This window comes from Prorops nasuta, unplaced genomic scaffold (assembly GCF_024137725.1).
Source record: "Prorops nasuta isolate Cenicafe-Biocafe unplaced genomic scaffold, Cenicafe_Pnas_1.2 PNAS00017, whole genome shotgun sequence".
Taxonomy (NCBI): Eukaryota; Metazoa; Arthropoda; class Insecta; order Hymenoptera; family Bethylidae; genus Prorops; species Prorops nasuta.
In genome coordinates, this window is record NW_027116814.1 from 4,700,438 (window position 1) to 4,712,488 (window position 12,051).

The 12,051-nt window shown below is 35.1% G+C and overlaps 3 protein-coding genes across 6 annotated transcripts; 1 reads left to right on the top strand and 2 right to left on the bottom strand.

Annotated features, from left to right (window-relative positions):
* Window positions 1-302: 302 nt before the first annotated feature.
* LOC136779801 (F-box/LRR-repeat protein 21-like) lies at window positions 303-3,959 on the bottom strand. 3 transcript variants are annotated; one of them, XM_066737635.1, is made up of 7 exons: window positions 3,781-3,959; window positions 3,635-3,688; window positions 1,836-1,979; window positions 1,574-1,748; window positions 1,153-1,372; window positions 704-949; window positions 303-474 (listed from the first exon to the last, which is right to left on the bottom strand). In XM_066737635.1, exons 4-7 carry the CDS (start codon window positions 1,746-1,748, stop codon window positions 303-305), a joined length of 813 nt encoding a protein of 270 aa, XP_066593732.1. In that variant the 5' UTR covers window positions 1,836-1,979; window positions 3,635-3,688; window positions 3,781-3,959. The 3 variants fall into 3 exon arrangements, with proteins under 3 accessions (XP_066593732.1, XP_066593730.1, XP_066593731.1); XM_066737633.1 differs by having other exon boundaries at window positions 3,619-3,688; XM_066737634.1 differs by lacking the exons at window positions 3,635-3,688; window positions 3,781-3,959 and adding an exon at window positions 2,103-3,610.
* Window positions 3,960-4,330: 371 nt separating this feature from the next.
* Window positions 4,331-6,735, top strand: Ada3 (transcriptional adaptor 3). Its single transcript, XM_066736974.1, has one exon. The coding sequence runs from the start codon at window positions 4,473-4,475 to the stop codon at window positions 5,862-5,864; it is 1,392 nt and encodes a 463-aa protein (XP_066593071.1). The 5' UTR covers window positions 4,331-4,472; the 3' UTR covers window positions 5,865-6,735.
* Window positions 6,736-6,870: 135 nt separating this feature from the next.
* On the bottom strand, window positions 6,871-9,487 carry ATPsynC (ATP synthase, subunit C). 2 transcript variants are annotated; one of them, XM_066736976.1, is made up of 5 exons: window positions 9,337-9,487; window positions 8,772-8,849; window positions 8,550-8,651; window positions 8,293-8,398; window positions 6,871-7,615 (listed from the first exon to the last, which is right to left on the bottom strand). In XM_066736976.1, the coding sequence occupies exons 2-5, from the start codon at window positions 8,814-8,816 to the stop codon at window positions 7,452-7,454; spliced, it is 417 nt and encodes a 138-aa protein (XP_066593073.1). In that variant the 5' UTR covers window positions 8,817-8,849; window positions 9,337-9,487; the 3' UTR covers window positions 6,871-7,451. The 2 variants fall into 2 exon arrangements, with proteins under 2 accessions (XP_066593073.1, XP_066593074.1); XM_066736977.1 differs by having other exon boundaries at window positions 9,309-9,388.
* Window positions 9,488-12,051: the final 2,564 nt, after the last annotated feature.

Here is a 12,051-nt window from a genome sequence, read left to right on the forward strand (position 1 = left end):
TACGAGAAATATTATTATGCATTATAATAAAGTTTATATTTTACCAACAACAAACGAATACGTCGATTTTTGTAATGAGAAGTACTTTTTTTGTTGATAACTTTCAAAGTATTTTGAAGATGGAAAATATTTTAGCATCTCGTTTGTTCGCAAACTTTAATTGCTTTATTAGTGATATAAAAAGAATTCAATAATAATTTTACAACGAAAGTTTGCTACATAAAGATTCGATGGTTTTTGATACTTCAGAAATATGAAAGTTTTATAGATACGGTGGTTATCGTGAATAGTTGAAGATATTTTTACCACAATGGAATATATTCGGGCACCCAGGTACGTCCTAGAAGTATCGAAACTTTTGCTGCCAGTTCTGTGATATCAAATTCAGCATCTTCCATTAATGCTGTTTCCCAAACGTATAATATCCTTAATCGTTTAGCACATAGAGTGACGAATTCAATTAGTTTGGAGCACCTAAAATATTAAGTTATATTAATATTAGTAAATCAACTGGCAAAGAACAATATCATTAAACAGCTGAATAAATTCATGGACAAAACTAAATGATCAGATATGCCATTATTTACTACAATTTAATGAATTGTAAAATATTGTTTTAAGACAGTAAATTATGATAGTTGGAAAATTGTATGTTGATTGTAAAACTCGAGTTACGAGTTTCAAATAAATGTTTTTAACGTACGTTACTTCGCAATCTCCTAAGCCAACTGATGTTAAACTTGGGCATCCACGAGCCACCGAGAGTAAAATCTCGTCAATGGTACCTGGGCCGTAAGTAGCGATTACTAACTCGATCAATCTCTGATATTCCCGACCAATCCGTGCTGCAATCGCTTCAGAAAGTGACTCGCCAAAGTACAAATGCGTTACGGGCAGATGGGGTGTAAACACTGAATCGAAGTCTGCCTCTTCCGTCATGTAAGACAATCTAACGTGAATTAGTTACACGTCAATATTTGCATTGACTGTTTCCAAGAGTGCGCGTGCCAGTCTAATTCCTTTATAATTCTCACCGTTTCTATAAATTGTATAAACCCCCCAATTAATCAGTACGTTTCTATAGACGGCACTAGACTCTTGAAAACTAATGCACCTTTTATCTGGTATACTTCTTTCAACAGACACACTCACAATTCGAAATTAATATGAGGTAACCGATTGGAAAAATTGTACCAGACTTTCTCACTGATTTTAGGAAGTGGTTTTTTCCCAGACTGGGCTTCCACGCGGAAAGTTTCGAGAACTAGATCATCCTGAGAGCTCAAAGCAGTCAGTAGCTCGTCGCTGAGTAAAGAGTATGACAGTGACAATTCCCGTAGACATTGACAATATCCAACTAGAGCCAATATTCCTACAATCGTCAAAGAATTAGCTTATCGCATCCTTCAATCGTGCATTAAATTGATTGATTGAATCGCAGTAAATGTAATTTAGAGAGTCAATGGAACGATGACGTATATAATATTGATTTCTTTAGTTTTCGTTCTTTAAAGTTTTTAAACTATTTAAAAATATCCTGTTTCTTCATTGACTCTCGAAATTAGAGAAAAACCTTCTGGAGTAAGGTGGGGGCATTCTTTAATCCCCAAAAGCTTCAAAGATCGTCTCTTATCCTCTAAATCCTCGCTCCTTTCCTCGGATATTCCGGATACGGTTAAAATAGATTTGAATCTCTCGTTATCCACGTCTGAGAATGCAGGCTTAACCATATTCATTAACGCCAACATCTGAAAGTGAAAAATTCAGTCATTTTGTTCGACATTTTAAAATTAATCCAAAGAGACTGACTCTGTAGAAAGAATTACGCAGACTACCTTTGATAATTGTAAGGATCATCCAAGAAACTTCTTTTAATATAACGTGTGAGAAGAAGGTGCGCGCGTCCCGCTAAATATCCGCGACTAATTGCGAGCTGCAAGACAGCAAGACTTGGCTCGATCCGTTGGAGGTTTCCGCAACTGAAGAAAGAAAACCAATTGAGCGCATAGACCCTTTCGAAAGGCGCGCGGTGCGCCACTCAACGAGCATATTAGTACTGTATGCATATGCCGTATGTGTATGTATATATATGCGTGTCTTACTTTTACGAGCGGATTCTCCCGCTTAATAAACACTGCCAAAGCTGCCTTTCCGTATGCAAGCCTGTAGCTTGTATAGGTGTAGTGTTTACGCCTTTCTACGTTTCGCGGAATCCAGTCGAATCAAGTTCACTCTTAACTTCTTATGCACTTTTCCATTAATAATTCTTTCTACGTTCAAAAATTGTCAACGAAAAAATTAAGCTAAAATGCAAAGGATGAAACTGATCTTTCAAACAATATTTAAAAACTCATTAAAACTTTCGTTTAGAAATCACCGATTTAATGTTTAAAAATTGTTGAAAATTTTTATTAATTTGAGAAATGATTTCAATCTCGTTTGGCTCTAAAATCGAGCTGGCAGAAACGGGCATATGTCCAGAAATAAAAATAACAAATTATAATCAATGTAAAGTATAGGGTGGAATTGAAAGGCAAAAATTGAAGATTTCAATGGGAAGAAAAAAAGAGAATATTTGTGAAGTAGGGCAGATTGAGAGGAGTGGGTCATGTCATTTGTCAAGTGTTTATGGCGCAATTGTTGGTGCGATTGATGCAAATGTTACGTGAACGAGTATTGGTGAATGCCAATGGCGGTTGAATAAGGAGAATTGTTGGGATAACGTACATATACGTGCACATACAATCTTGGTATATGCTATTTCTATAACATTTAGCTACAGATAGGCCGTTCACGTGCATTTTTCTCAAAGCACCAGAACGTCCATGACACGAATATGCGCGAAACGTGCAACGATCACGTGCACGAAAGGCTACTTTGCAGGTTCCAGGTGAACGTCGCCCGAATACTCAACAGTAAATAGGTTATTATTTACCTCAACGCACGTGACCGTATATAAATAGATAGTTACAACTGAAAATCTTGCCCTGAGAAAGTCGACATCGTCTCATGGTTTCACTTCGATAAGGAAACATCTAACCAATTATGCAATTCAACCAGATTAGGAATTTTCGAGTAAAAACATAACTGGATAGAATCCATTTCGAGTTTCCTGTTACGTGTACAATTCTTAATCACAAGTGTTGAATTTTTGCTATATCAGTGTGTGGTATAAAACCGTTGGACCGTGTCGTTCTTCGTTCTTGCAAAATTTACTGTAATGGTTATCCAGGGCAAAGCAGGAAAATCACACTGACACCGGTACTCGGTACACGTGCTCTTTACTCACGTGTGCACCAATGCCAATATATACATACTTCATGTAGCGCACTATCACGTTACATGATATTTTCTTCATATACATATATCTTATTTCTTTCACAACCCCAATCACATAATTGTGTAGCTCTCTTTATACATCCAACTTTCTATTGTAAAATTAATGTAATATATAGATTCATACCACAAACCGCAATTATTTTTTATATAATAAAATTATAAATTTATTATGACTTTTAGTTTCGTTTCCATCAAAAGTAGAAGTTGTACGCTTCGCCATATTTAAAAATTAACAATTAACACTGCATTTCTCCATTTAACAACATTGTAAGTTTTTACCGTTTTTACAGCTCACCAGATTAACGCCTTCAGTAGTCTAAGTGTTCCATTCGTTTGTTTTCCTCTCTTGCTGCGAAAATATATCAAATTTATTTTACGAAATTCAAACAATTTTCGTACTTTTGTACCAGTAACATTTATTGCGTGAAATATATAACGTACCTTTATAGGAATTTTACTAAAGGATTAATTTTTCTTTTCTTTTATGAAAACTCGATAGTTTTATTATTGCACTAATGGATAAAGTAAACAATTTTAATGTTATAGGAAAAAAGATGAACAATTAATATTGCGCGCTGTTGCGCGCTATGCACCATTGAAGACAACCGAATGGCCGTTAACTCTCCTTTATCCAATGAGTTTACCATAAAAAATTTAAATTGATCCAACTAGTCGCCGCGCCACGCCGCACCATCGACACGAAAGAAAGCTAATTGAACGTTCTAAAAGCTACTTAAATTTCCCACGAATCAGAATTATAAGCTACTCTGCTGGTCCAATACCTCGCTCTCATTGGTTAGATTTTGGGAGGCAGTGGGGGCGTGGGGCATATTACGTAAACCGCGTGACGCGCGTGCTGCATGGAAGTATGAACTACGATCGCTCCGCGCGGTAGCCACCTGGTGGCGATAAGTAAAAGTAAGGAGAGAGAAAAGAGACGGAGAAGAGCGTGGTGTAAGTGAGTGGTGTGACTGGTGTAAGACAGTGTGAGTGGCCCTACGCACGCGGAGCGTTGGTCAGTGTAGACTGTAGGCCTTCCCGTTAAGGGTGATACGAAGCCAGCAATTCTTATTATAATTATAAGCCATCGACTGATTTATTTATTTACCGAGAGATAGAAAAGGCTCGGAATAATGTCTGGAAAAGGAAAACAAAGCTCAAAAAAAGCGGTGGTGAAGGTACGGGAGAGTGGAAAATCTGCTCAATCCTCCTTACTCAGCTCTACTGATACCACTTCTGAAGGAACTGAAATGGCTATGTCTTTGCCAATACTTAAAATAGCTGATAATACTAGACTTTTACCAAGATATGCCAGTATACTACAACGTTCTGCAGAAGAAGGTGTGGGCATGGAAGACCTTGATATCCTACAACTGGAACTGGAGACTCTTCTCTCTTCCGTTGTGGTAAGGAATAGAATGTTACAAGATGAAATCTCAAGTTTGTCATCCTCTGATGAACGTAGAGATAAGAGATCTAAAAGTGGAAAAGGTCTTTCATTTTATTATAAAAAAGTGAGAGAGGAGAAAGTAAAACCTAAAGAAGTCACTAACAAAACTCAGTCTCCTCAGCCTGCTAAGCTTTATAAACAAAAGTCACTTGGAGGCTCTACAAACCAAATTGTTACCAATCCTAATGATATTGGTAAAATAGAAGGGTCAAAGTCAGATACACCAAAATTGCTATTACCTAAGAATGATACATTAAATAAATTTTGGGCATCGGTGGACCCTTATTGTACAGATATTATGCCTGATGATATAAAACTTTTAGAAGAATTAATTGCAACCCATAGTGATATTAATGACTTCAAAAAAATTCCACCACTTGGACGTCATTACAGTTTAATGTGGACACACAGTGATTTGCTACAAGAAGAAGATGCTGCCAATCCTAATAGAGATAAAAAGAAAAATCGTTCGGATATGTCCCTCTTAATAGCTAAAGGTGAAAAAAAAGTAAATGGCATTGCAGGACCCCTTACACAGAGACTGGTTTCTGCTTTGTTGGAAGAAAATGTATATGTTGCAAATAATAATACTGATAATAAGTTATTTAGAGATGGGGATCCTCCTGTCTTAAGGGATTTAACCATTCAAAACTCAATGAATTTGGAGTTGAGAATGCATAAGGAGCTTATTGAACAAGGAATATTGGAGCCTGACTCTCAGAAAAAAAATCAAGATGATGATGAAATTTACACTGAAATAAAAAGGTGTCAGCAAGAACTTTCTGCTTTATCTAGTCACAATGTAACCCAATTGAAAAGGTTGCTAAATCTTGCACAGGAAGAAAGTAAAAGGCAATCATTAAAGAGAAAGATTAGTGTTATAGATAATGAAGTTATAGAACATTATAAAAAATTAATCCTGTCAAAACAAATAAAAGTACCATTGATGAAAGAAGAGCAAGACAAGGCATGGGCATGTCTCAGGGAAAGGGAAAGTCTTCTGAATCAACTAAATATGTTGCCTTGTAATAACATAGGAGATACCGTAAATAATTTAACTGACAATGAAATTTAACACCAATATTTTAGATGGGAATTTCCGTCATAAATTATTCTCTCCAGCTATTTAATATTTAAGCTATTCAAATTAGAATTCTTTTGTTTGTATGATACATTACTCTGAGAATTCTATTGCTACTGTATATAGTATAAATAATATAAATTGTTGTATTCAGCACTTTAACAAGTCAGAGAATTGCCATTTGCTATTTGATTTTTATGCTCGGTAATTTTTGTACAGTAACAAACACATTTGAGATTAGCTTGAAACTTTATCTCAATACTTTCTTATTATCCTTTCATCCTAATTATTTATTTTAAAATAAATCTTATATATTAACAGATAGGTTTCGTAAAGTAATAAATACTTTCCTTTGTATGCCTAATTAAAATCGAACTGTACTTCGGCGATTGAAAGTTATTAGTGCACAATGAACGAGCGAATATCTGTATATAATGATAAAGTGATAATGTAGCGAGTCTTGAAAAACAAAAATTATCTCTACAAAGAGCATTTTGCCTAAAATAGATTCTTAAAAAATGAATAAAGCATGTGTAAGAATTTATAAACGCTAACAATCCTGGCTGATGTATTGTGAGGTTTAAGAGTAAAAACCAATTCCGAGATTTTAGTGAAAAAAACAGAAAAAAAAATATATATATATATATACATATATATATATATAAACAATTATATCTGTCCAATGTAACTATCTCAGATATTACTATAATTACTGCATTAAAATGTCCCTATATTCTTTGTAATATATGGTAAATAATAATTGATCCCACATTAACGCAATATTAATAAAAGTTGAATGTTAAAATTGAAATAAACAAATATTTTTCAAATAACAAAAATGAGAAGCTTATTTTCTGTAGAATGGTAAAATTGCGGAGTGCTATTCACGAGAAAAACGCTATTAGGAAAGCTTACTACATGTGCAAATTAAAAACAATGTTAAGTAATACATTCAAGTATGGAATTAAATAAAAGGTAGTATAAGTCTTCTTAAAAGATATTTCACGACAAAGATGTTTATTCGGTATCACTGTACAGTTTTTTTTTCGCCAAGAATTACCTTAACAGCGTGCGTACACGACGGCATAACAATGACGAATCGGTCGGGTAACAAAAAATGTTTGTATTTTTTGTTTTGCTTATTATTTTTTTCTACTCGCAGCATTTAAGGTCTGAGCATATTCTTGCGTGCATATCCAGTGGTATGTATATTTGACGCTGCCGCGTTTCATAACTTTCAATATAATGTCTTATCCGTTCAATATTACACTGAAATTCATTACTTTATAACAATGTGAGTTACGCTACATGAGACAGTAGGCCATGAAATAATTGGGAAAAAGCTAGTAGGTTTGAGGAGGTCAAGACGGCTCGTGCGATGTTTCCTGCGTGCGTACAGCCCCGATTCGTTCATTGGCGCACCGTCGTCGTACCTCGTCGAACCAAAAATTCTGCTTCTCTAATGATTTCATGGCATCCCGCGCACCAGAGGCAGCTGCCATCTTGCCGTGGAGCCAGAAGACGCTACCTTGGCAGTGACGCACTAAAACTATCAGCAATTTCTTATGATGATTTTGAAGTTTAAAAGGCGAATAAGAGCAGGAAAGCCATCATGAGACAGAAAAGACCCATGGCTTCGGAAAGGGCAAAGCCCAAGATGGCATACGAGAAGAGTTGTTGTTTCAATGAAGGATTCCTAGCGTAACCTATGATGAGGGAACCAAACACTGAACCAATTCCCGCACCTGAAATTAAAAATAGCTGTAACTATAAATTTCTAAACCTGAATGACTATTAAAAAATTTTACACCAATTTCGTGTAACTATGATAGGGATCAGGGACAAGGAAAAAAGAGAGAGAAAGAAGAATAAAGGTTATGGAAAATGTAATGAAATTGGATTACTTTTAGTCAATCTTGTATTTCTTCTTATCTTATCGAACTGCTATAGGACTCACTGCGTTAGGAATTGGGAGAATACTTGTAAGGACGGGATTAAGAACCATACAACATGAGGAAAGCCATCATAAGACAAAAAAGCCCCATAGCTTCACACAAAGCAAATCCAAGGATGGCATAAGTAAAGACTTGCTGTTTGAGGGTAGGGTTACGTGCATAGCCAAGTATAAGACATCCAAATACAACACCTATTCCTATTCCTACAATTAAAAATTATTTGAAGTCAAAGGTGAAATCTAAACTGAATTTTGCATATAAGCTTGATATAGAAGTAAGGAATAAAGTACACTTAATTAAATATCAATCACTCTTGCAGAGGTTATAAGTTGGAACATTTTTACAGTTACGTAAGGATTGCATAATACAGCGGTTATTTGTAGAAAAATTTTAAGGTTACCATTTAACAATTTTATTGTATGATAAATGTGGAATTTCATAAAGTAAATTAAGATATGGGGACTCACCAGAACCTGCTACTCCTACAGTGGCAGCACCAGCACCAATGTACTTTGCGGCAGAGTCAATGTCATGGGTGGCTGCAGTAGTTTGGAAGGAGCGCACAATTGGTGACTGGAAAAAAAGAACTGTCATTTAAGCAGAATGGTTTTTGGAGAGGAACAAAGCTATACAAATATGGTTTAAGATTTTTAGAGATGGTAAAATATTCCTTATATAACCTTGAGTAAGGAAAGTTATGCAACTTATAAAAGTAGCTACTTACAATAGTGACTGGAGTCTGCTTTTGGTATGGTTGCAAGGATTGACTTTGGCTAATAACTGCACTGCTCAACGACCGAAGATAGGTGTTTGTTCCAGACATTAACTGGAAGATATATTCATAATTGAAGCATGCTGGGATTATATAATAAGCAAAGAAGAACGACAAGCGTACGTGTGCGTATGTAAGAGGGAGAGAGAGACCGAGGAAGATGGATTTACTTACGGTGGATTTGGCGACGGGTGCGATAAATCTGCTGCAGGCGAACATTTTGACGTTTAATGTGTTATTTACACAAGTAACCTGAAACGAGTAAGAGACACAAGCTTTAGAACGAAGCCGTTGATTGTACAAGTACCGAACGAGTGCGCGCGAGGCCCGTGGATATGATCGCAGGTCAGTTGCTTGAAGGAGTGGATTTTACGCGCAGGCCTTACGTAACCCCGAAATCGTCACCCTACGCTCTCAAGGATGAAACGAATAAGACTAACGACCAACCAAGAAAATTATGAAAATTCAGGGGAGCGAGCCTTTACCAATAAATAGATCCAGTCCCTTCATAGGACACCCTCACTGAACCAATTCTCTATTATCAGAAAATGGCCGTTTCACATGATCGCAACTGTCTGGAAGCTCACGTTTCGCGATTTTCTCAGAAAATATGACCTATTGTTATCGTGTGCAATTGCTACCTTGTTTGTCGATAAAATTTGAGCCTCATTTCATAAAACTATCTATGGGTTTTTGCGAAAATTTACTCACTTTTCGATCAGCAAACGGTCGGACTTACCAAAGAGCAGTGTCGGAGAGGCGGTAAGAAGAGCCGGCCTTTGGAATGTTGAATTCGTGAGTGACGATGAGACGGTTGAACGAAACGAGCGATATCCGACCTATCCGAGCGCCAGTTGAGAACGGAACAAGCTGATTTCCGTGCAATCGTTGTTCACCTCTTCCAACGCCCCGACTCCTTTATCGACCAACCGAATTTAGCCGAGAAGATTTTTCGTCTGCACACCGACTACACCGACTCCGATCGTTTCAACTTCCAAATTTCATTTCCGCTTAAGAAACAGACGATTCTTTAAAAATTATGCACCTTCTATTCTCCTTATTAAAAATTTAATCTTATTTTTTTCCTTAAAAATCAATATTTTCCTCTTTATTAATAAAGTACCGTGAACAAATTCATGGGAATGAATTTGATTTTTCATCTTGAACCAAAATGGTGGCTAATAGCTGTGTCAGTCTCAGTTCTCAGTCTCAGTCAATTTATACTCGACTCGCTACCATTAGAATAATCCACGATTTACCGTTATTTGAATGAAAAAAATATTCTTTATGCGTAATATGGCACAATCCCTAATTGAAATTTTAATGACTGCCAAGTTGTCATTGATAGATGATATTAACTCGTTTTATTTCAATCCCTACAGTTGAAATCCTAAGGACTTTAAATTTAAGGTTATGGTATCACGAAAATACAATTTTTACTAGATCCGTTTTTAACTTTTCACGACTTAAAAATTAAATAGGGGTTAAGAAGCGTTTTAATCATTCATAGTGACTGATAGGTATTTTAAGCTCCGCTTAATTACTAAAAGATTGTAGAGAACGATATGGAGAATTCATTGTAAAATGTACTTTTGAAGTTTCGTAACAGCAAATGAATCGTGGGGAAAAAATATCTTTTTAGCAATATTCAGCGTTTTATTAAAGGAAGTATCCTTTAAGTGTCGTAATAATGATCATAACAATTAATAATATATCAAAGAAAAATAAACTTACACGTTTGTAGGGCAATGAATTTATATATATTTTGTTTTTAAATATACATAAATATAGTCCACTATAATTATAAATGTTGAGAACTGTTAGGAGATTTTTTAGGAAAAAGGTAGGAATCGGAACTTTGTGTAAATATTTTGCGTGTATGTGTTTTTTGTCCTTCCCTTTCGTTTACCTATTATGTGAAGAACCTAAAGTCTAAAGCATTTTTAAAAGGGATGGTAATCATATAATTTATAATATATTAAAATTGATGTTAATTTTAATCACTTAAACATACTAATATCAGCTTGAACATTGCAAGCATCATAGTTATGTCCTTATGTGTTTATTCATCAGCTGAGAACAATTACCGCAATTTGATAATCCTTTCGGCGTTGCTTCGTAAATCGCATTTATCCATTTTCACGCATTCTTTTAATCATTCTAGCAGTTGACCCATTTGCACAGCTTCACTTCCTCTCATCCGCTCTTTTCATTTCCACTGCCATTCGTCGCTTCCAACTAGGCAAGATTAATCCAATATTGTATTACACTTTAGAAAAATATGCTATACCTAAAATAGGATAAAGGTCTGAAGGCAATTGCTTCATTAATATTTGCTGATAATCGGTGCGTTCTCTCTTTCTTTGTATTTGTTATCCTTCATCCCTCTTACTCTTCCTCTCCCTGTTTTGCCCTTAATTCCGATGCTGAACATATCATCAAGAAACAAAGAAAACTAATATTACTCGTAGATACAAGTATTGTCTATCAACAAAGCCCACGATCTGCCCGTAAGATTATGGCGAAAATGGTACATCATGGGTCAGGAGAATGATAAAAAAAAAATCTTTCTTCTTTCATGATGTAAATATAATTTAATGATAGTTACTGTCTTTGATAATTAATAGATTTTGTTGTATTTTTTTTTGTTATCTATCCTAGACTAATTGCACAATCTTGTTTTTGTCCTAATACGCGAATGTTCTTTGACGTATCAATCTTACTACATTTTAAGAAGCCATGAAAGAACTTACACTTTTTACGCTTGTGCACTTAGTGTAGAATTTTTACGTAGAACATATATAGCATACATATATATACATGTATATTTCCGTTTTTTTTTCTTTTAGGTACGTATATATGTATATATATATATATGTATATGTAAATGAAGGAAAGTTTGATACATAATTACTTTTAAAATCTCTAAGATAAAAGATACTAAAAGCAATACAAAAAGATATTTTTTACAGTCTTAGGTAAATTAGCTTAAGAAATATATGCAGTATTAGTGGGTTAATTTACGGGTAGATATGAGCAGCGGATCAATGAAGGAATCAATTTGAAAAGTGGAAACTCTGTTGGTGTATTAGTTTCTTTTGAATCATGTCAATGTTCTACTTGTGTGGTTTTCTTTAATTTTTCATTTTCTCGTTATGAATTGACATGTCAATGTTGAGAATGAAAGAAACTTTTCCCAGCTTACTTAACTAATGAACTTCTTTTTTATTTAAGAGGAAGAATAAAAACGGCGGCGCAAGCCAAACGGCGCCTTGTCCTATTTATCATAATAATATTAATAATAATGAACAAATGTAGTTGCTCCGTGCTCCTATACTGAACGAATTAGAAGCCTTTTTAGTTTTACAATGCGCGTGGTTATTTCCTATAATCTTCACGTAGAAATGTTCTATTGGAAGAGAAATTTACAACAGCTTATTAGATATACTATTAC

Coding starts and splice junctions, on each gene's coding strand:
- LOC136779801 (XM_066737635.1), bottom strand. CDS start 1,748: ATGTTGGCGTTAATGAATATGGTTAAGCCTGCATTCTCAGACGTGGAT. Junction 950..1,152: donor CCTCATATTAATTTCGAATT/GTGAGTGTGTCT, acceptor AATTCACGTTAG/ATTGTCTTACATGACGGAAG. Junction 475..703: donor TTAGGAGATTGCGAAGTAAC/GTACGTTAAAAA, acceptor TTAATATTTTAG/GTGCTCCAAACTAATTGAAT.
- Ada3 (XM_066736974.1), top strand. CDS start 4,473: ATGTCTGGAAAAGGAAAACAAAGCTCAAAAAAAGCGGTGGTGAAGGTA.
- ATPsynC (XM_066736976.1), bottom strand. CDS start 8,816: ATGTTCGCCTGCAGCAGATTTATCGCACCCGTCGCCAAATCCACC. Junction 8,399..8,549: donor AGCAGACTCCAGTCACTATT/GTAAGTAGCTAC, acceptor CTTTTTTTCCAG/TCACCAATTGTGCGCTCCTT. Junction 7,616..8,292: donor TGTAGGAGTAGCAGGTTCTG/GTGAGTCCCCAT, acceptor TTTTAATTTCAG/GTGCGGGAATTGGTTCAGTG.